Source organism: Cottoperca gobio, chromosome 21 (assembly GCF_900634415.1).
Source record: "Cottoperca gobio chromosome 21, fCotGob3.1, whole genome shotgun sequence".
NCBI classification, from domain to species: Eukaryota; Metazoa; Chordata; class Actinopteri; order Perciformes; family Bovichtidae; genus Cottoperca; species Cottoperca gobio.
In genome coordinates this window covers 4060569-4085051 of record NC_041375.1, presented here as the reverse complement: position 1 = coordinate 4085051, position 24483 = coordinate 4060569, and the positions used below count along the sequence as shown (strand labels likewise).

The 24483-nt window shown below is 39.0% G+C and overlaps 1 protein-coding gene across 2 annotated transcripts in view; it reads right to left on the bottom strand.

Moving 5' to 3' along the window:
• The window catches only part of dpp10 (dipeptidyl peptidase like 10), a 215722-nt gene that overhangs the window by 105432 nt on the left and 85807 nt on the right, over window positions 1–24483 (bottom strand). The window contains exon 1 of one of the 2 annotated variants that reach the window (XM_029458743.1): window positions 12798–13184. The exons of the other annotated variant lie outside the window; for it this stretch is intronic. Coding sequence (XP_029314603.1) covers window positions 12798–12854 — 57 coding nt within the window. The 5' untranslated portion in view covers window positions 12855–13184. Of the gene's footprint in view, window positions 1–12797; window positions 13185–24483 lie in introns of those variants that run through there. 2 annotated transcript variants of the gene reach the window in all.

Sequence of the window (24483 nt, the reverse complement as noted above, 5' to 3'; positions counted from 1 at the left end):
TAATCAACTCAACAATAACTAACTAATTCCATTTCATCCATTTGTCATGCCCTTTCTAACAAAGTTAATGAAAGTGAAACGTTATTTGTGCATACCTCCCGTGATTTGGATATGCACAATAATTCCATTATTGGTTCTTTCTCGGCCCATGCTACACCCTTCATAAAAAAAGCCTTACCCGGGCAATGTTGGTAATAATGCTTAATTGTGTTGCATTGTATTTGTGTACACAACTAGGGCAAGTAATTTTGGTTGGTCAAAGTTGAATCACTGAGTCTGTCTGTAATATTATATTCAGTATAATTCTCTATTAAATACGTTTGGCTAACTTCTATTAGTTAATGTTTATCCGATCGTCTGACTTGATTGTGGCCTGTCTTTCTTTTTTCATGATCTTCCCAGATCTCAGTGACTATTTTAAAATTGCAATGTCACACTGATGGGAATGATGGTCAAAACTACACAAATAAGATCTGAATAATAATAAAATACAAACAACAATGACCCTTTAAGACCTGTGCTATTCTCTCAAAATGTTGTGGCCCAACATATTACAGCTCATAATGTACAGGTCTGTATAATTTGCTCTAAACATCTACGATGAGTACAGTGTGGAGGGTCAATAGATAAATGTGGTTGTCTATCTATCTGTAGAGCACTATCAATACCACTGCCCTTTCAGATGAGCCTTTGATTATCTACCCCGGGGAGTGAAATCGATCCCTGCCTGCTCTCAGTGCTTACTAGAAGTCCTAGAAGTGCAGAAAACTGTGTTTGCCAGAAACACTCCTGCACTTCATCTGAGCTGAGCTGATGAACTGAGTAAAGGCCTGGCATGGGCTACCATGTCAATATTTATGAGAGCAATATTCATTGGATACACTAAAACCATAGCTCAATGTTAGGGAGAAAATGTGCCAATGGTGAATGGAATTAAAACCGTAAATGAATGTACATCTCTACAAATATATAAAGGGAACGTTATTTGTGGCTCTAAAGGCCCTGTCAAACATATCCGTATGACAGAAACGTATGCCGGCACTCACGAATATTTGTCAGAGTCCAAATATGTCCAACTTTTCATCGGATCGGAAAAGTGAACATATACAGATACGCATGTCTAATCTGTTGATAGCGCATCACTTCCTAATACAAAATGTATCAGACGAATGCCCAACGAATGCATAAGATATACAAAAATATGGCGTATACAAAATATCGGCAACACGCTGGTTTACGTTGATATAAGGTAAGGTATAAGTAGTATTCATTAAGAGCTCACTGTGTTACGCTGGGGTGCGTTGTTGAACGCTGATGTTTCGAGCATGCTCAAAATTACCGGACGTACCCGACGTGTGCTTCATAAGATATGCAGACGATACGTTACGTTAGATATACGTGAATACGTAGGTGAATATTTACCTAAGTAAATTCAGTGCGTGAATTTACCTACCTAAATATTGTACATAACTATCTTCGTGAATATCTACGTGACTACGTTAGATATAGGCTACGTCGGCTGACGGTGAATCCTACAGCCAATTTATTGATAACGAGTGGATAATCTATTCTTACCCTATGTTAAGAGTATCCCTGACGACGGAGTAATTTATTAAACGTGTTTCTACAGTACAGCTAGCGTTCAGCATTCTAGCCGTTCTCCAGCAACAGCATGACGTGTACCAAATGGCACTTTGCCAGCTCCGTTGGCCAGACGCTCTGATACGTTTTAAATAGGTAAGTGATAAGCTATCAATGTTTGACATGCGTATAATAATTTGTTATGTATTTGTTGTGTATATGTCAGCTCCAACACCGCTGTGGAAAAGTTGGACTAATTTTGACACATTTTGAGCTAATTTTCATATACGCTGGCGTATGTTTTTGCCATACCGAACTGTGTAATGTCTGGCGTGTTCGGCGTAACGTCTGCGTCCTTCAAACGATCACAACTTACCCTTAATTTATATCAACCTATTGCCGATATTTCGTATGTGCCAGCATACGTTTCTGTCATACGGATATATGTGACAGGGCCATAAACTACATCACGAGGCAACTGTTTGAAAAGCTCAACAAGGCCGACAGTAAACTACACAAAGAAAGCTCATGTTTACCAATATGTGTGTGCTTTGTATCAAAGAATACACAAAGGAAGGAGTTGCTTCAGAGAGTGCACTTCTCTCTGGACATTTTACTGTTGCAATTGTTCCTTTCGTTCTTGCTGTTGTTCAGGAGACAATTATGTTGTTCACTGTGAAGCACGAATACACCCAGCATCAGAATTTCAATTGAGCAGCGAGGGAAAATTTATGGCGTCTCAATGAGAGCTGATGTTGTTGTTGGAGAAAGTTGCCTGAAGCAATGTTACATTTTTAAAAGATATTTTGGAAGTCAGTGATGGGGAAAAACCCCACACAGATACAGCATTCATTTAGAATCTGAAAGATGGTCCTCAAAATAAGGTGATTACTTCTGACCCCATCACATCTCAGGGGATTAAGGTACCTTGGTGAATTCTCGATTTGTTTGAGGGAAACTTATTTTCTTACGGTCGCAGTTTCAAACACGTAATTTGAAACAAAACAAAAATGCAACAAAACTACTACTTCTTGGTAAGGTTTGGTAAAATATTATAGTTTGGCTAAGGGTCTGACTTATTCTCCTTTCTGTACAATCATATGTATTTTAAAAGTGTGTTGTGCTGTACGCATAGTCTACTTATATCATCCACCATGCTCAATAATCACAATCACAATCTTGCGGCAGCGTCCCCCAGGAAGCAATATTTTAGAAAGGGGGGCATTCACGTGTCTTTGGGGGCCGTTTGTGTGTACGGCCTGCGAGGTAATTCATAAATACACAAAAATGAATCCAAATCTAGACAGATATAGAATATAACCTGCGACTGACTGTTTTTCCTGGCCAAGGTCAGGGTCCTTGAACACAACGCGGGCGGAACGTGTCATCACGTGGTCATGTCATGTCAAAAACTTAAGTATTAAACGAGACGGTAATTGACATCAGCGAACGCAGCATGGCGAGTGTAACAAAGAGAAAGGTGGATGCGAAATGTTCCAGGAGAAATGGACGAACAATTATTTCTTTGTGAAAGTAAAAGGCCAAATCAAATCAAATCAAATTTATTTGTATAGCCCAATATCACAAATTATACATTTGTCTCAGTGTGCTTTACAGACTGTACAGGTTACGACACCCTCTGTCCTTAGACCCTCGGATCGCACAAGGAAAAACTTCCTAAAAGAAACCCCAAAATTAAAGGGGAAAAATGGAAGAAACCTCAGGGAGAGCAACTGAGGAGGGATCCCTCTCCCAGGACGGACAGACGTGCAATAGATGTCGTGTGTACAGGATAAACAACATAGTACAAATACAACATTTGACAGAAATGATGTTGTGTTGGAAAAAAAAAGAGAAAGTATGGATGAAGCCAGTGTTTGTGTGGACGCGCTTGCGGTCATGGAAAAGGCTCTCGAGCTGCATTACAGCACGAAACATGGCAAACTGCACAAGCTGAAAGGACGAGTCGAGTGCGTTTGAATAAAGTTAACATTGTGTGTTTTTAGACTTTATTTTTATTTTGCTGAGCAATAAAGTGCTGCTTGAAAAACAAAAACAAGCGCCGTCCCCCTCAGCCACCACTGTTCGAAAACATTAATATTATTCCAAAGATACACCATGAATAAAACTAATCTGAATTAATGTTAACACTAACACTCTGGTCGGGAGTTGGACCAGCAGCAGAAGAGCTGCACTCTGGCTGCTCGTAGTAGCAGAGCTAACACCAGCAGAGCTAACACCAGCAGAGCTAACACCAGCAGAGCTAACACCAGCAGAGCTAACACCAGCAGAGCTAACGTTATAGCAGAGCTAACACCAGCAGAGCTAACACCAGCATCACTGCTGTTGATTCAGGCTGTGTGTTTAAAAACACGTGGATATTTTCGCCTGAGTTTCTGAACGTTGGGGTCAACGTTGCTCCATTTATAATTAATGTGTTGGATTTTTGACTTTTTTTGCACTTTGAAGTTCTCTCGTTTGTTCGCAAAACGGAGAATGTGAATGCGCAAAGCAACGCCGTAAACAAGGGAACGTGCACAAAAATTAGATAAATAACATGAGCGTTTGGTTTATTTAATAAAAGAGCACATTTGTGCAAATTGTTTCACATTTCTGAGGCTGCTGTGTTTAACACCGGTTACAGTTTAAATGTCTGACCCGTCTCTGATTGGCTGTAGTCTATGGCACAGATTAAAGTTTGAATCTTCTTACCGTTGCATTTGTTTAACACTAAATGTCTTTGTTTGCTCCCTGGTACCTGGTGTATCAGGGCAATTTAAGGTAAAAACAACAAAACATCCATCCATCATCTACCGCTTATCCGGGTAACAAAAAATTTGTTTAATAATATAATATTTATTATTATTTTGAAATTTTATTATGTAACTTCAATCTCAGAGAATTTGAGTTTTTATAATAACATAATATAACCTAATAATAAGAAAAATATAATAATTGAAATACTAATTTAATATAATCAATATGTAATATAAATTGTAAATACTAAGAATAATAATTAGAATAATACAAACAGCATAACAATCAACATTAGAATTCAGGGGAGACAACAGGAAGCCTACATTTTATTTGATGGGGGGGGGATATAATGGATAGGGGGGCGCTGGCCCAAAAAAGGTTGAGAAACACTGCTATAGAGTCTATAGACGCTAGAATTCATCTTCAAAACGAGACCTAGGTATCTGTAGTATGTTCATAGCAGTAGATGGCCGTCAGGGCCAGCAAGGCCTTCTCTGCTGCCATCAGAATATAAATTTCATTTTGATATATTTTTTTCCACAAATATGTATTAAATTATTCCCCATAGTCTATTCTCTTCATTTCATAGCTTTTCTCTTTGTTGCGCTGCTTCCAGCATCAGATCGAGATTTGGAGAGCTGGCCTTTATGTTAGAGCTTTTATCCCTGCCCTTAGGCCTTCAGAATCAACAGTGCGGGCACCTGTCGCTTAAAGTGAACGGAAACAAAACTGTGGCGTTAGCCAATCGGATGTCGAGTTGGGGACACTGGGGCCAGCTAGCAGGCGTACGGTAACGTCAGCACGTCCACGTCTTTTGATTGGATACACACTATTGAGAGGCAGAGCTATGCAGAGCTAGCAACCTTGAACAAGCTAGTTTGTGTAGATTTCTACAAGCTGTTTTTTCAACCCACAATGGCTGAAGGAGGAGAATATATCGATTTGGTCGCAGATATAATTACAATTGCTTCTGCTGAGCGGTCATTCTTAAAACTTATGGCAGAAATGCTACTGGACAGACTCGGCTTTCAGCATTAGCCTCCATGTCTATAGAAAAGGACTTATTGGTGGAACTGAAACGCACAGATGAACTGTACAACAGAGTCATTGAAGTCTTCTTGAGGAAAGAAAGGAGGATGGATTTTGTGTTCAAATAATCAGTTGTTCTGGTGAGTAACAAGCATTTTGTTTTTTGACAAATGTATAAAATGTTTGATGCTTCTGCAAGAGATGTAAAGATGTGTGTGGCGCACTGGCTCAGCTGTGCAGTAAAAGTACTCAAGGAGACTTGTAGAATTGTTTTGGTTTAACCTTTATCAAAGTGGACAGTCAATGCTAGGAATACACTTTCACCACTGTCGCAAAGATATCCTCATGAACAAATGCAAATTATTTGTTTGTTTTCTTTTATTTTCAGTGAATAGTTGATGTGTCTTGATTCTTTATCGTCACGTTTCTTAAATGAAACTGCTTTAGGTGCGACAAAGCGCTGTTTAGTGAACACACTTGTTAAAGCTCACATACTTTTAGTGGACTTAATAAAACTTTGTAGACTAATCCCTTAAAAGCGCCTTTTATTTTTAAGTGTTGACAGTATCCTAGCGATCTTAAAGCTGGTAGTTTAACACTCTTAATTGTAAATTTGGATTTATTGATTATAAATGCTTCGGAAATATTAATATAACTCTGTTGTACTTGACTATGTTAAGGGGATGCAACGCTGCGTATACTGCGTTTCTGTCTAAATGTATAGTTTCTAGAGCCATGGCGTCATAATGATGGTATTAAGAGGTGGAATAATTCAGGTAGGACTGTGTAGGACATCACTGAAGGCCTAGGTGTGAAATGCACGGACCGCCACTGGTTCATAGGAATATAATTTTTAACACACACACACACACACACACACACACACACACACACACACACACACACACACACACACACATTTCCATCACTGTACAGGTCATTACATTGACATACAATAATTTCCTAGTGACTTAACCTTGTTTTATATTTACCCTAACCTTAAACCAATTCCACACCCTAAAACTTGCATTTTGTCCACAGAAGGAAGGCGAGACCCACAATGTGACTGTGTTAACAGATTTAGGTTCCCACAACATGAGTAATACACACACACACACTCACACAAGGTCTGACTGTTCCTTCTTCCTAATTCCTGCTATCTCAGTTTTGACTGCTGTCTGTGTCACAACTGATGACTCAAACCAAGTAATTGCCTCCTAATCCTGTCGAGGCTAGAACATGTGTCAGCGTCGGTTAATTTGAGGCACCACACGCCACAGGATACAGAAAGCTTATGACATGAAGGCCGCAAGTGTGAATCACCACCCGGGCTGGGACATTTTGGACAGAAAAGTCCATTTGGAAGAGATGCACTCTACCCTGCCAGGTGTCTTTGAGCAATGCATAATCACAGGGCAGGGGGAGTTCCAACAACTGATTTCTTTGAAAATAAATATAAATAAATAAACGCAAAAGATATGAATCAACATCTAAATCCAGACCATAGGTGGAAAATTGTGAAAGCAAAACTAATTTCCTATTTTCAGTAAGTACAAATAAAATATTACTGTTCTTCTAACAGTATTAAAAGACATTCAGTAACCATTTAGATAGCCAAAAACAGAGGAATACATGTTGCAATCAGGACTTAAGCTTCATAAAAACAAGTAAAACAAAACACTCTGTAACATTTGTGATATTTTCAAAATGCACTTCTCAGTATTCAGAGAGAGGTGAGAGCAGATGTGGGCTGAACATGCATTAGGATGACCTTATAGCACATTCACACAAAGACACTTCCTGTATTCAAATCAGCTGCTACAGTATTTACAGCAACCTTTCTTTATTTCCCTTCCCTGAATGAATCTTTTGCAAATTGGCACTGAACTGAATATAAAGAAAGGAAAAAGTACATTCACAGATTCTCATCCCACAGTTTAAAAAACTGTCCTCACAAGGAAAACAACAATGTATTCAGTTTTACTTCTTTTCTTAAAACCAATCTTGTGTAAATGTCCCATTTTTTTATATTTCAAATGCCAACCCGTTGTCCACATGGAAATGACTGCACTGCATTAAAGACCCCCACAGCTTTAAAATGTTTGTATTGTTACTTCAACTGTGCTTCACTTTGTTATTTGACGTCTACTGTGAAATTTGACAATAGAACGGTGTTTTCATATTCATCTGTTAAAGGTGGAACATTTCCCTTTATTAACCTTAAATCTCAGTTTAAAACATTTATGTGCGATACGATTCATAACATCTAACTACAATGGAAGGAGTTTATGTCTGTATGAGCAGTGTGTCTCATCAACCAATGGATTCAATGGGTCAGTGAATTCAGAGAATATTTGCATATTGCATATAAAGGTAGAATAGTGGTAATAAATGTTTTACTTTTATTAAATGTAACTAGGTAATTTAATTGTATTTTCATAGGTCTTAAAACAAATTTGGGTGAAGATATGAAAAGGCACAATGCTATTTATAAAAACAACATTCAAAGTTGGCCCCTCCTCCCCAGCACAACAACACCAGAAGCCATGCCCCCTGGTTATGGTTGGGTTACGGTGCTCGCCAGCGGGGGAAAGCTAACTCTGGATTCACTCTCGTTTTGGAACGAGCTTTGTCCATTTAACGTTTCATCTCCTTCCTCTCAAAGGCAATGCTTACGATACGATACATGGTGGCTAGGTTTCCATAGAGGTTGATGCCCAGAATCGTCCAAAAAAAAGTAAAATAAATAAATACAGTCAGAGGGCAGGGTCTCTGCTGATACAGACACCACAACATAAGGGATTATTTTAGGATGACTCTATAAATTGTTTTTATTTATTTTTTAAAGCCTTTAAGGTTATGTTTAGAGAAAATAAGGGAGGGAAATAAATTATAGTTATGGTTATGTTCAGGCAAATAAAATAATTAGTTAAGAGAAAGTTCAGTCAGAATCAGTATAATCATATTTGTATTTATTTATCGTAGACAATGTGTTCACAACTTGTTTCTGCTGCCCCCTGTTATTGCAGCTTTAGGCCACGACCACACAAGCAGGCGAGGGACCAATTGCTTCGCACCCAAAAGCGAATGTGTTATTCGTCCATTTACTTGCATAGATTGGAAGTAAACGGGAGGTGAATATTCTCCAATGTTTATTTCGGCATTTGTGAGCGTGACCTTACGCATAGCATCAGTATATCACAAAGCGCTCATATGAGTTGTTTATGTCTGTCCGTAATTCACACTTCTCACTTCATTTTGTCCACGCCATCATCCTCTTCATCCTCATCCTCTTTAAATCAATTGATCATGTACACCCTTGTATTTTCTCATCTTTCTCCATCTCACAAGCCCTTCTTTCTCTTTTTAACTCTCCCTCCTTTGCTTATCCCTCTGTCTCCCTGCGGCCACTGTGAAGTAGTAGCAGTGTCCTGGACGTTTTCTCCATTAGTGTGAATTACAGTTTACCGGGCCACAGGATCACAGCGAGTGAAAGCGCTCCTCTTACTCACAATAAGGCAGGCATCCATTTCTGCTACCACTTACCTTTTGTCCCAAGCACAGACAACAACAGCTCCATTAACAAAGCGAAGGAGGCCACTATGTCTGACCAGGTGGTAAGTGTATACACCCCGATGACTGCATGGAGCCTGGGCGGCCACACAGAGAGGTCAACCTCTCGCTCAGCCTGTATTATGTCTGCGCTTACAGGAGGCAGAGACACAGCTTGAGACCGGCCAATGTCAAATGAGTCACTTTGTGCTCAGCTTTTTCTTTCAGTGAAACTGAAGAAGGGCTGGCCACACTCTTTATTTTCACTGCCAAGAGAACGCCAGTGCTCACATCCAGAGTTTCCTGACTGAAGTTATGAACATACTCTCTTTAAGTATATCAAGAGAAGCAGCAATAATTCTCTTTTCTGTTAAATATGTTTCTGAGGCTTTTTCTTTCTATCAGGGTTTACTATTTAAACAAATCCATCCATTCATTTTCTGTAATCACTTCATCTTGTGTTGACAGGTTGCCAGTCTATCACATAGCTGAACCATACACAGCAGACAGAAAAGGCTCTTGGTGGCTAGAAGTGTAGTTCTAAAAGAGAAAGTAACAAAACATCACTGTTAACTAACCTAAACTTCACAAGTGGGAGTAACTAACTCTCCACAATAAGATGAAATAAACAGTGCCATCGCCCTTTTTAGCTAAATTGACTCGATGAATGAAAATACAGAACCAATAGAGTCGATCAAGAGCCGGTTTGCTAGTCTTGGGTGAACAAGACCATCTCCCCTGTTAAAAATTAACAAATTGCAAACAAACTTGCTCGTAAATTGCTACATAAACAGCTGGTAAACGTAACTATTATTGTATAAATCAGTTACTCATGTCTTTACAATACAAACATTACAATTACTTCTGGTCATGTACATGACATGAACAATTGAAACTAAACCGGCAGCTGCTCTCTACAAGCCAGCGCGACATCCGTGCACACCACCATGATGCCATTAGTATGAATGAACTTTATACACTTGAGTTATTAGTTTCCAATTGGTGTATGAGCTAACATATCAATAGCTCCGATCCTTATGATCAAAATGAGCTATTAAGCTGGGTTGTTACCCCTTTCTCCATGTTGTTAAGGCAATCCAATCAATTTTGTTGTGTCCTATTCTCCTCTAGAGGCTGTAAAGAGTTCACTGGATAGGCACAATTGTAGTTGTTGATCCTTGACAGCTTTTGGAAGTATTCTCTGATGCAGCACTCCTGTAACATTGACGGAGTCACGATGGAAAGTTTAATAAAAAATAAAGAATCGATGCACCAGAACCACAGATATCTTATTCTTCACCTTCTTCTTCCTTGTCAAAATCTAACACCTACATTACTACAGTACCCACAATGCAACTCAACTACCAACAGTTTGGCTTTCCACAACTTTTCCACACAAGCAGAAGCACTGCCCAACAATTGAAAACACAATTTGTGGAGTTCTTCTTCTAAGTCCGATGGTGAGTAAAACCAATAGCAGAGTAAATGTTTGTTGTTGCACTTTATTAGTTTATGTTGGTTGGTTATGAGGCTGTTGTAAGCTCATAGTTGTTGCCAGTTTCACCAAAAATCTTACATATTTCATAACATTTTAAATTAATGTTTGAGCTGTCATATTTGACACCTTCAGGATAAAAAGAAATATATAGAAAATGTCCAGGCTACCCTAAATGTCATTTATCTGTATGTGAAGCTCCTGTAATAATGGATGTTCAGAGTCAGATAATGCAAACACAGTCTTTGGCCTGGAGCTGTAAGGGTTTTTTGTCAACCATTTTTTTCAGAATTGTTCCTATTGCTTTCATGTTGAGGTTGACTAACACTCACATGCCTTATGCATGTAGAAAGTCATGAAAAAGGTTAACCCATCCTGTAATTTTTCTGGTAGCTCCAACTGCTTTAAACACTGGTGCTGGTGCAAAACAAAGAACACGTTGGACATCGTAGTTATATAACGAGACGAAAATCCTAGAAACCTTCGAACTAGGAAGTTAAGGATTAGTGCCTAACAGTTTCCATCAATGTTATTTTTTTGCCAGGATGTTCACTTCTTGCTGTACTGATTAACCGCAAACAAGAGAGACTTCCAACAACAATGGAGCTAACTAAGCATCCACACTAGAGAAATGTACTGTAAACTATCGTTCCTCCACCATGCAGATACTTAAACAGCTCAGGGCTCACTTTTCTCCTCCACCTATTATTTAAAGATCCCTCTGTGTTTCCCCCTTTTGTAATTCCCTCAGCATCGTCATCCAACTTTGATGAAAAGTAACCCTGTTAGGAGCCTGCCAAAGAGGCTATGTATACAGGCTGTGGGATGACAGCCTGGGACAGTAATAGCTCTGGCTCTGTAAAGACACTCTCACCCCCATGCTTACAAACGTGACTCCAGCCTACTGCACAAATCTTACGCAATAACTTCGACTGAATGCCAACATAGAAATGATCAAACATTTACTGAAGCTTTAACAGTGTGAACAGTTTGTGTGCAGCCATTTCTAACCACACATACCTCAATCATCATATTTAACTATTTACATTGTTGTGGTGTTTCTAATTGATAATTATAGGAATGTACCATGACTCTAAAACATTTGAAAAATCAATGTCTTGTTGATGATCTGCAGCTGTTTTGCAGTGGCCATGAGATTATTTACCCCAAAAAAGTGCATTCATAAAAGTATGAACACATTTAAGATCTGTGCAGTAGCAGCAGGCTCCATTAACAGATCCTCACAGCTGTGAGATACAGTAGCATCACTAATTAAGTCACAGCTCACACATAAAATCAACAACATGCCTTTTAAACGGCCTGAGGGCCACTGAGCAGCCTCCACTGCGCTTTAAGGAGAGAGGATGGAAAGCTGTGAGCTATCACATTTCAACCACATCTCATGAGACCTTCTAATATTACAGGCACAGAAACTCAATTATGAGCCCGAGGTTTTGATTTCTTAGAATAATAGGTCTACAGGGCGGAATTCAATTAAGAGCAAATATATTTGGCAATCTCTCAGAGGGAGTCCCACAGTGCAACATAGGATTAGTTATAGGTGTAATAGAAAAGCGTATTGACGGAGCAGGGGTTACATGTGCCTGGAGGAGCACTGAGAACATTTGGATAAGGGAAATCGATAATTGATGGTGATAGAGGCTCCGTGGTTTGGCGCAAACACAAGCGCGTGATTGTCAAGTTGCACACTCCAGTTATGGCAAAGACTGTGATCTCATTCCTCTCAAAGCCTTGGAAAAGCATTGCAATGCACTGCGCAACGCCACCTGTGTAAAGGTGCCTCGGAACAATTAACCCCAATAGTCTAATGGCAGCATTTGAAGGTGCCTAGATTAGAGACAGCGCACAGATACAAAGTAGTGGGTATATCTGGGAAGGAGAATGCGCACACAGTGTCTTTTCTTCCCCTCTTACAAATATTCCACGACTGTTCTCTTTCAAGGTGTCGAGGGCAGCTGACAGGAGGCAGCGGCTGAATTACAATGTGCCCTGCTGCGCAGTCTTCCTCTCTTCCCCCTCCACTGACAGACAGCCGGTACATGTGTCCACGCCGTTCAACATGCCCGTGTCTTGACAGCTGACAATGAGCTCCATGCACGGCTGACTATGGCTTGTTTGTTTCAATATAGGCACGTGCAGCCCAACTTGCATCAGCCTCTCACTATGGTCACAGCTTCATACAGAAAACTGAAGAAGACGTTTTTCACTTCATGTATGTGGCCAGAACAGCTACCGTTTAAGCAACACCGATGAAGCTACATATAAAGGGACTGACCTTGCAGAGCAAGCGTTAGAGCTTAATGTGCATGGGTAAAGTGGAAGAAACCTGCAAATCAAGTCCAAAGAAAAGCCAATTGCCCACCTCATCCTGCTGCGGCTGATTCTGCCTCTGGTTTGGCTGCTCCTTGGTAGCTGTCATTGTAAACTCCTTGTATGATAAAACTTGGTTGAATCCGAAAATAAAAAAACGACCGGATTCCCGTTTTCCGTGGGGGGAGGAGGGAAGTCAGAAGAGGGGAGGATGAGGCGCCGTCTTGTCAACTGCGGAATCTTAAAGAGGAGTGGGAGCTGAGGGACGGATCCGTCACGAATGAATATCTGCGAGCTCTCTTGGACGAGCGTCTGACGAGACCCTAACGCAAGCCTGTGCGTTCACATCAGCCCCCGGCCGGGAAGGGGAGGCGAGTTTCGGACACGCTCGATACCGAACTGAGAGAGCCGAAGTGTTCTCACATTTTACCACCCACAACACCTCTCTATCGCGTCTGGGTGAGGAAGTGGTGGGCTCGATAACTCTCTCAATCCCCTGTCTACTCTCAGCAAGGCTGTTTTTTTGGGAGGATGGGGGGGAATAGCACAGAGAGGAGAGGAGGAGGAGGAAGAGGCGGGTGGGTGGGGGGTTTGTGCTCAAGTGGTCTTGTGATGGTTTCCCGAGAGGGTGGGGGTTGCATTCACTGAAAAAAAAAAAACCTTCATGATGAGTGCAGTATGGACAGTGCTGCCTGTGGATCATGTCTTTGCAGACTGTTGGTGTGATCATTTTGTTAATATATGCTGAAATCCCTCGTGACGCCCAGTCACTGTGCCTGGAGCCAGGCTGGAGCTGTCCACGGTGCTGAAAGCCCGCTGCACATTCATCACATTCATCATTTGTTGCGTGGGCACACACAGCACGCCACCTCTATATCACGCTCTAAACATTGGCCATAGTCTCAGCCTGTTTTCTAACTGAAAACGGTGTTGTTCTGTTGTACAGGAGCTTCTATACTTGGCCTTAAGCGAGGAGCTTAAACGGTCAATAAAAAGAGATTCAGCTCAGCTCGTGGTGGGTTGTTAAATACGCGCGGGCCAAAGAAGCAATTGCATCGTTCTTTGTAGTACTTAGCAGTGGAATGACACATGTGAACCCGAAGCTATATCAGACTTACCGCCGGGCTCATAAGAGACTCAAGTTTATGAGGCTGCAAGCCGCATTGTAAAACAACACAAACAGAATGATATGAAGTCTCATATCTTTAATGTCTCTGCCAGACTAAGGATCAATACTTTATACCTGCATCTGACTTCTGCGGTGAATCACTGAGCTTATTATTGTGAGGTGTAATAACTCACGTGCTCTGACTGTTTTCCATACAAGACAACACGTATGTAGTGGCCAATATCGGCTTCGCTCCGAGGAATTGTTTCTTTTAACTGTCCCAAAATCCGTACATAATTTGGGAAAAGGGCTTTTAGTTACGCTGCTCCTGCTGCCTGGAACCAGCTGCAGAATGAGCTGAAATTCAGAGAGCTGGTCTCTCTGAACAGACTTAAAGCAACTCTTAAAGACATTGAAGCAGACCACTGTGTCTGTAAATGTTTTAATTAATGTTGTGATTGTGATTGTTTTTTTGTTGTCTGTAACTGTGCTGCTGCCTATCTTGGCCAGGACACTCTTGAAAAATAGATGTTTAATCTCAATGAGGCCATATCCTGGTTAAATAAAGGTTATAAATAAAATAAATAAAAACACACCAGTGGTGGACCCCACAATTAAAGGGGGAAATGTTAGAAACCTCAGGGAGAGACTGAGGAGGGATCCTCTCCCAGGACGGACAGACTGCAATATATGACGTGTGTACAGAATAAGCAATATAGTAAAAATACAACTACATTAAAATACTATAATTAAAGTATATTCATGTTGTGGTCTGAGACACACATCATCAAAGTACAATGTTGCCCCTCATGTGACACTTTCCATATGACATACACTCAAAAATACTACATTTCTGTAATTACTTAATCCAGTTATGTCTACAATTGTTTTACAAAACTCAGTTGTGCTAGATATAATTTCATAATATTACTAAGATGGCAATTATGTGCAACCACAATGATTGTATTAGACAATTCTCTGATTATCATGGATTTAAAATATTAGTGTCCAGCTAACTAAACTGACCAACATACATTCAACAAAATGCATACTGAACCTAACAGTTGGACCTCCATTAATGAACTGTATTTAGTAAAACCAACTATAAGTTGTAGTTCCAACTTAACTTACAAACTGGATTTGGTTTTACTTAAGTTGTTTTCATTGTTATAATGGTAATGATTTTAAGTGGAATTAATAAACTTGATTATGTCAAAAAATTTCACACAGTGCAGTTAAGTTCAATCAAATCACATTACTTATATTATTATTTATGTATTTATTTTATTACCAATGATACCCAATATAACACCATAGATACCTGGTCAGCTGCCTGAGTTTAAAATAATAGAGATAAAATAATGGAGACCTATAAAGACTGATTTGTTTCACTTCATCAACAAACATTTTCCTTCTTCTTACACTGTTCTTCAAAATGTTTTACAATCTCAACAAAATAGTTAATAAATAGGAACCAATTCCCTCCAACACAATACCTCAGTAGGCGACCTCCGACCTAAGGCAAAGGCTGGTTATATATTCTACTGACAGTTAACTTAACAAAGAGAGAGTAAATATTTCCCCCTGAAATAGTTATTACTTGTTATTTGTAATATATATATAGGTTTTTTTATAAAGGTGCTTGTGGAGCTGTTACACCACACCACAATGCAGTTGCCCATCAACAGAACACTCAGAAGGGGCTGTTTTAGCTTACATACAGTACTGAGTGTATTTTGGCACTTTTCCAATGTGAAAACAACTCAAAACTGGTTTACAAAAATGATGTATGGATTTGGGAGAATGGTTTTATGTAAAACGCTAACTCAAACTCTGCTAAAACAATGATGAAGACAGCAGTGCATCATATCCTAGTACACTGCTAACTACTGCCCTCATTGGAAGCTCACATTCCTGCAGGGCTGATCCTCCTCTTTAAGCATTCTCCTCAGACCTGTAGCAAATTACTGTTTGAAATCAAATCAATTTTACTCATTACACTCATTACAAGAGGAGAACCAAAAAAAATAAGCAAACCAAATAAAATAATACAGATCATTTTTCTCAATTTGGTGGTTTTACTAATCCCATGATACTGGAAATGTGGACAGGGTAAATAATACTGTAAATAGCAAGAGGCAAAGTGAAGCTAATGCAGAAGTGCCTTAAACCTTCATTCTTTCTAATGGCCAGCAGGGGGTGACTCCACTGATTGCAAAAATAAGTCTGATTGTATAGAAGTCTATGAGAAAATGACCCTACTTTTTACATCAGTAAACATTTATGGTCTCAATCATTAGTTGCAAGTCTTCTTCAAAACAGCATGATGTTCATTTTGTAAATTATTTTCCCATTTAGAGTAAAACAGTCTATGAAGCAGTGTACGCTATAGGATGTGGCTTCCTTTTGAGTGACAAGTCGCTACCACGATGTTATCCGCTCTGGGTGGTGATCATATTTTCTTCTCACAACTTTCACCCTTTGACAGAATGTTTTCACTTCATGAAATGTATTTGTAACATTGTGGTTGCCTAAAAAGGTCTTCCACAGCATTTAGCTGTACTTAACTCCACTCTCTCATGTCACTTCTGGTTCCAAAAACAAAGTTGGTGACGACCAAAAAGCCAAACTCGCTTCAAAGCAGTATTCCACAAACCAATTGAGGACGTCTTGGTGAGATGAACACCAACTCATCCAGTATCACTCGGTGACCCCTCATGCCTCGTATGGAAGCTTCTGCACTCACATTCCTTTCATCTGTACTGCTGTAGGGATGCGATCACATTAAACAGCAGCGGAGTATAGCAGTTTTGAAAAAACTTTCCCGCTTGTATTATAATGAGGCACAAATCGATCGGTGTGCACCATTTTGTAGACAAGAGTGATTAATACACTTCGAAAAGTATGTCGGTCCAAGTCGGCCTATGGCACCACTCAGTGTTGCTCTTGCAGCCGTGTTGATATGAGAAGCAGCCACAGCTACTTTTCTCTAACATAATTACTTGTTCTGAGAGGTTTGTGTTCCCGCTGTGCTCTGATATACGGGTCATGTATGGAACATTTGTATACAGTAAGTGTGCCTTAATGTTTTGCATTCATCTGTCGTACATTTAGATTCATGGCTGGATTCAAAGCTACAGGGTACAAGGCAATAAGTTGCTGTTGGCCCCTGTTGTCAACTTTACTGTTCCACCTGATCATGGTTTTATAGATGAACATGAACCTGTGAGGGTGGGCTCTTTAGTCCTTCCCAGTCAATAAAAAGAGTCAGTGTGTTGGGGGAAAGACTAACCCTAACAATAAAGATACATGTCCCATAAATCTGCATCCTCACCAACCTTGTTGTTGTATTGCAATGAAGAGCCAGCTAACATTCTTCCTAATATTACAATGACATATATTAGATCAGACTGTTATTCGTATTGTGTACATATTCCTATGTTTTCACTTCCAATGCTTCAAGAGAAAAGATTTTTTGTAATGAGTGTACGAAACAGACTCAACCTTCCACACAATTTAAATATCACAGTGTCGTTGTTACTGTTTAGTGAACAGTCACTTGTTGCACCTGATGCTCCTTTTCATTCCCGATGCCCCACATGTCTTGCTTCAGAGTGATTTTGTGTATATAAGTAGCATATGAGTTATTGAGTTATTGCCAAAAATTTGTTTTGTGAGGTCATTGTGACACTTGAAAACCACATTCTGATCAGCTCATCCTCGAGCACAAGTGGATGTGTGAGCCAAATAAAGAGTTCACGACATATTGTGTTCACGAGAATGGGATGGACAGCCAGCCCTACGGACGGACAACCCAATGATACTCCAGCCACGGCTCTCGCCAGCACAGATGCATATTTATTAAGTCTGAAGAACTTTATTTTGACACCGGACCCATCAAAATTAGCTTATAATAACATCCACCTCAGTAGATATTGTGCTTCATTGATACAAATCCCCTCCCAAATTTGAAATTGATCATATCACTGTAAAGCAGCTGACATGAAGCAAACCTAGGAATTATTTGGCCGAGGCAGTTGCTCTCCTGGTAACCCTGCCTTGATGTCGATAACCATTTTAAAACATGAAGCAGGGCTTTTCAGAAAGCAGAACTTAAATCCACTCCTCTTTCCACCACACAGTGACAATACAGATTAAATCCCCCGTCAAATATTTCACAGAATTGGGAGAAATGCCAGCAAAGACCTTCATATTGGCACTAAGGGCACACTAGACATCTCCCTCACCCAAAGCTCTGACGCTCAAATATTGACATATTCTGTTTGACCTGCTGTACTTTTAGAATGTCAAAGACGTGAAGTTATTATAAAGTAAACATACTTTGTAACAAATGTACAAACAGCACACAGTGGTCGTCCTTGAAGGTCAACAAAACAGTCGTTCTGAGGTAAAAATCAAGAAGAAAAAACCTATTTCATCCTCTGGATGTGTTTAGTGCATTAGCAGAGCTAACATTAGCATAAATTCCTCTTCACCTTTGCCTGTGTGCACCACTTTCTGAGAGACTAATGGTGTTTGCCTGTTTGGAAGAGGGAGTGATACTCACCTTGGATCTGCTTTGATGATGAATACATCTGATAACCTTTCATGGATTGTTTCATCTAAAGGTAAAGGTTGTATCTACATTGGTTAGCCTTCATAAGCACCTTCAAAAGTGTGGGTTCTAACTGCCTGTGTCATACATGGTGATATGACTGTTATGGACTTCCAGTATTAATAAGGTCACATAATGCACATCCTGCGTCCACTCACCATGAAGCTACACTGTGTCATTGTCAATGTGAATCATGTTGATACTTGTGTCTGTCATATAGAAAGGAATACTTTAATGTACAAATGTACTATTTGCACTACATAAAGACATGATAAGTGACTTAACTGAAAATTTGTGTTTTCTGACATCCAGTGGTTTAACCTCTCATCTCGCTGCAGTGATGTAGAAGGATACACAAGGGTGTGTCAGCACAGTCATGTGCAGTAACATGTTTGATGTGTTGTAGCTGAACCCTCAGGTGGGTCTAAGAAAGAATATAGTTCCTTCATTAAACTGCTCACAACACGGTCTGTGGATTATTATTATTATTATTATGGAGTAACCGGGTCATGATTTCTGGAAAGAGACATTGCTGTTTTTCATTGTTTTGGTGCTTTGAGCTCCACAAGCCGAGTGCATCTAGTTCCATTATATTAAAGAGAAGGCAGACATCTCTACGGCCGATATCTCCAACACTCAGCAACTCACACCAAAACAATCTAGATCAATAAATAGCGCAACAGGTAAGAGGAAAATATGGATTTGGGACTTTCCCTTTAAATTACTCTTGCATATTCCTCACCAGAAATGTGTTCTTAAATTCAAACAGCTCCTCTTTCACATATCTTTTGATGACAAGTCATATCAATGATTACAACACTGATTGAATGCTGCATTTTTAAAACAATGTTAAGAGTAACCCCACATGATCCTCGTCTCATATCTCCTTATCGCTAGAATAACTGCTTGGATGGAAAGATATAAATCCTCGCATCTGGAAACTTCTTGACACTTGAGGAAAGCAAATATGCCACAGAGGGCAATGCAGCATTTAAAATGATTGTAATGGACTAATATCTCTTTCATTGTTTGAAGTTTATTTATTTTCACATTTTTTGAGAGTTACTCTTTAAAGTCTCTTTAGCAGTCTGAGGGTATGTTCACCTGTAGCTCTGCTCAGTTACTGTTCACGATGGGGGCTTCATATTTTGTACTGTGGGCAGATGTAAACAGGAAGTGTGTTAAATGTCTCACATGAACCTATTTATCTGTTTATGATGAAATTGGCAGCTTTACAATTACCAACTCACAATGTGTAGCTAAGTAATCCATCCATCCAGGTTTAATATCACTTTATTAATGCTTCAGATTACACATTATAGGTTCAAGTGAAAAAGTACTGGAAACAGAACTAGAAATAAATAACACTGTAATTTCAATGTACAAACAGGTTACCATTAACTTAATGTATATGTCCTTTTTACAACAGCTATGGAATACTTAATTTTACAATGCAGTATTTATTCATCATTTTAAAAACATAAATATAAACTATAAACTATTTAATAGTTATAATAGCTATACACTTATAGCTATAAAAGTACACCCTTCCTCGCACAATAAGCCTAATGTTTTGTTCCCCAGCAACAACAATCATTTAAAAACATATATTAAAAACATTAAAACTACACCAATGAGTATTTTCTTAATACATTTTTTATTTTATTTTTTTTCCTAAAGGCATTTTCTTTTATAAATACATTTTAATGTTTATAATAATTGTTCACCTATATATTTTGTTAATAGGTGAACAATTATTTCGTATAGTTTCACTTCAATATCAACCCTGCTGAGACAACCTTTTGTCTTCTTCACTTACACTCACATATACTAACCCATAAGTATTTTATGTGTATCCTGTCTACGCTAAGTAATTACTCAGGAACTTGTGGGCTGTAATCTGAAGCAAGCGTTCACCATTTCATCCTTCAAAGAACATAGTAATAAAAAAAAGCAGAATAAAAAATAAACAAGACAAACCTATAGGGCAACACAATGCCAGTTTTCCATTTATAGCATAAGACATTTATTTTTATAGGTGACTTTCTGCACATTCACAGCTGGATTCATTACCGACACAGCAGAGTCACATTCACAGTGATTGCAGCAGGTTTGCTTCAGGATCTGTTATTTATTACACTTCCCATCAAGCTGTCGCTCTTTTCGAGATGTGCTTGTTATCCAGCCTGTTTAAGATCTGCTGAGGAACTTTGAGTGAAAAGCACTCTTGGTGTCCTGCTTCAAATACAAGCCATGCTGTGAGAATTAAGGCGGCAGCATTACATTTCAGCAGGCTGGGCTGAATTATTAATTTATCATTATCCTTTATTATTTATTTATAATATCATGATCAAAGACAGAGGTTTAAACGACATAGGTTTGGAGTTCTGCTTTGGTGATTTTAATGGGGGGGTTCAATAAATTGTCAAGTTGGCACTTTTTTTCTTAATAGGAGAACATGCTACTCCAATACTGCCTGGTCTCCTTAAATGTATGTTCCCATACAACAAAACTGCATTGTGAATTATATTTCATCCATTACTTTTGTTTTTAATGTATCACTCATTTGTTTCCAATCAAAGTTAGCATACTGTAAGTAGGGAGGAGGGAAAGGAGGCTGGATGGTGAAACAAACAAACAAGCACAAAACTTTCATCCAGAAGACAGCTGCTCATTCCTGTCTGAAACCAAAAGTACGTCAATCAATTCATGTACTTAACTTTAGCACTACTATAAAACATACTTTAACATACTTAACTTATCTAACAAACTAGGATCTTTTATCAAACCTAACCAAGTAGTTTTGTTTCAATTCACAACGTTAATAACCTGCAACCATAATCCAGAAGAAATTAGGTTTTGTAGCATGGGAAGGTGATTTTTAGGAGACATGGTTGTCCAGCAACACCTCTGCCTGTGCAGTGACTCTGTATGAGAGTATGATATAATATAATTGCTAATGTGAGCTGTGAGTTATAAGGTAGAGCGAGTGTGTAGTTGCGAGGGTGAAATACTTCACTTGAAACTAGCGAGCACAGTAGTTGAGTGCCAGAGAAAGAGCGTGTGGGGTGCAGCGGCAGAGCGCAGGAGAGAAGGGGGTTGGGGGGGGGAGACAGAGAGTGAGAGTGAGAGAGCCCTAGGGAGGTGTTTTGCTGAGGTGTCTGCTGTTGATAAAGTATTTATGACCCTGGGGCAATTTAGTACAGACATTCAGGAACTCCACACCACCGGGCCGCCCCATGAAAGTTTCATGACCAAACGCCGTGTGGCTCAGCTGGAGCAACTCCACCTACAGCACATCACATTATTACAGAAAGTGTAAGAGCTGTTTTACTTCATCACTTTATTGTTGCAGCTGGTAAACGTTGTACACTGCTGGGCAGTTTAACATATAATAATTACGGCTGTCGAATTAACCCGTTAATTTCGATTAATTAATCACAGAAAAAATAACGTGTTAAAAATATTAACGCAGATTAATCGCGCTCCTAGATGCCCCTGACTTTTGGTCTGAAAGCACGGAGCACGGAGCTCTGGCAGCACCCGTCCCCGGCGCCCGTCGCACGGAGCTCAGAAAGCACGGAGCAACAGCAAATATTGTTATATGCGATTAATCGCGATTAATTAATCACAAAGCTTGTAATTAATTAGATACATTTTTGTAATCGCTTGACAGCCCTAATAATAATATATAGTCATTTATTAGTTATTTTTAAACATTGTATTTACAACCTAAAAATGTCAACTAATAAACTAATAAATTACAATAATATATAATCATTTATTAGTTGATTTTATATTTTGTATTAACAACCTAAATCTGCAAAGTAATAAGTAGTTTAAGTTATCACATACATGTAGTAAAGTAAAAAGTACAATATTTGCTACTGAGATAAAGTAAAACTATAAAGTAGCATAAAATACATTACCTCAAAATAGTACTTAAGTACATTGAGTAAATGTACTTAGTTACATTCCACCACTGCAAACACTAAAGTCACTTAAAATTATATATATATATTTATATTATACACCATTAAATCTGAGATTCTGTGATCTCGTGAAAACGTGTGATGCTGACTGAAGGGTTTGAGTTCTGACTTCATCATTGCTGATAAATCTGGACACAGTTGATGGAGAGGAATGTGTTTTTCTCCCCCTTCATCAACCATACTTCACACACTAGCTGATGTATTTCTTTGATCGATCTCCTCTTTCATTAAAAGCCAAATGATTGGAGGCATTTGAAATCTCCCTCACACTGACAACTATTACAAATATAAATCAAGCTATTGCAGATAGAAAGGAAGATTCTGCAGTTGTTTTAAGCAGCATCTATTGATTTATCTATTACTTGGTCTGTTTGGCACAGCCAGACAGAGACGAGCCCTGTTTTGAAGTCTATCCGTAAAGCAACAAATTATTTTTACAGTCAGTATTTGCATAATCAGCACCAATTTTAGGATCCCAGTGCCATGAATACTGACATGAAAATGGTTGATTTGCTCTGCAATTTGAGTTTTTCAAACGATCTGCCTGGGGTGTGTAAACATCAGACTCACCACATGACCAGAAGAAGTCCTGTTCATCAGGATAGAGAGTGCGCTAAGTGAGATAATGCTGCAGAATATTTCACAATCACAATCACTCCAAGTAAAATACTGTTCAATGGGGGAAACGACACATTTAACATTCGCAATCTTGAACAAAAACGTATTTCAGGAATATTTTGAGCCAAAAGAAATGGAGGAAAGGAATGAGCTCAAAATAGCAACATAACACATAATAACTTACTAATTCCCTACATGTGCTAGTGCTCTAGCTATGGCGTTCTTATGTGTTGGACTTTGTTTTATGCTTTTATGCTTATTTTATGGGTATGGTTATCTGTTTAATACATTGTTTAAATGTATAATGTGCTGAATAAGTGAGTGTTTTTACTATACTGTCTTTTTATATTTGAGCTCACTAAGACAAATTGAATTTAAATGAAGTATTTAATCTTAAAGTATTTATCTTTAATTGTGTCATACGTGTTCCAATCGTTGACAGTGCATCAAAGTAATAACTGTAATTATATCATTAGATAAATGTGTGTCGACTGATTGAGGGCAAATGCCATCATAATGAGCTGCACCCAGCTTCAAATCTTTGCAAGGGAAGGTGACGTGCTCCATCCAGCAAACATTATTCATTAATACAATTTCATGCAGCAGTGTTTCGGATTACACAGCAGCGAGGCACCCTGCTGTTGACATTGCAACGTCATTCATTTTGCAGTCGATGTAATTCATTTATTATTGTTGCGTTATCCCACTGTGCTTGTTCATATTATCGGGGAGTGTGCAGAGTGAAATCCTAATGAGGGTGACACCCAGACACCAGCTCAGACTGTCACATGACCTTCAGTCAGACATCTGCTGATGTGCACAAACAGGTTGTCTACAAGGTGATAGACAACAAAAGTTTCACTACTGAAGCTTGGCAAGCCGAAGTCAGAATACTGGTTGTATAGAGAAATCTATAGGCAACGTACAGAACAATTCTTCTCAATGTATAGTGTTATTTGTTGTACTAATGATGTATCACTACGGTGGATTTATCCTCATACAACGGTTTTTCTGATATCTTACAAAAAGTTATTGCTCATTATTTTTCGTGGGGTCTCTTACGAATGTCCAGCAACATCTGTCATCTTCCGCTCGCTACATGCATGCAGTCCTTTCAAAATAAACTTCCATCTTCACAGAAAACTACTTGGTAAGGTTTAGGCATCATCAATGTTAGCTTATATTAGGAACGATTAATGTTCGTGTTAAAATAAAATGGCAAAATTACGTGACAAATAAGTCGACGTTTGGGTTAAAATAACTTGTAAGTTACATGACAAATAAATCAATTCTTGTTTGAAAACAGCTGGGACACAAACTGTCTCCTGGGTGAAAGTTAAGAAAGAACTTGCTAACACACAATATATGAACATTTTGTTTAGAGTGCATGGATAAATTAAAACGT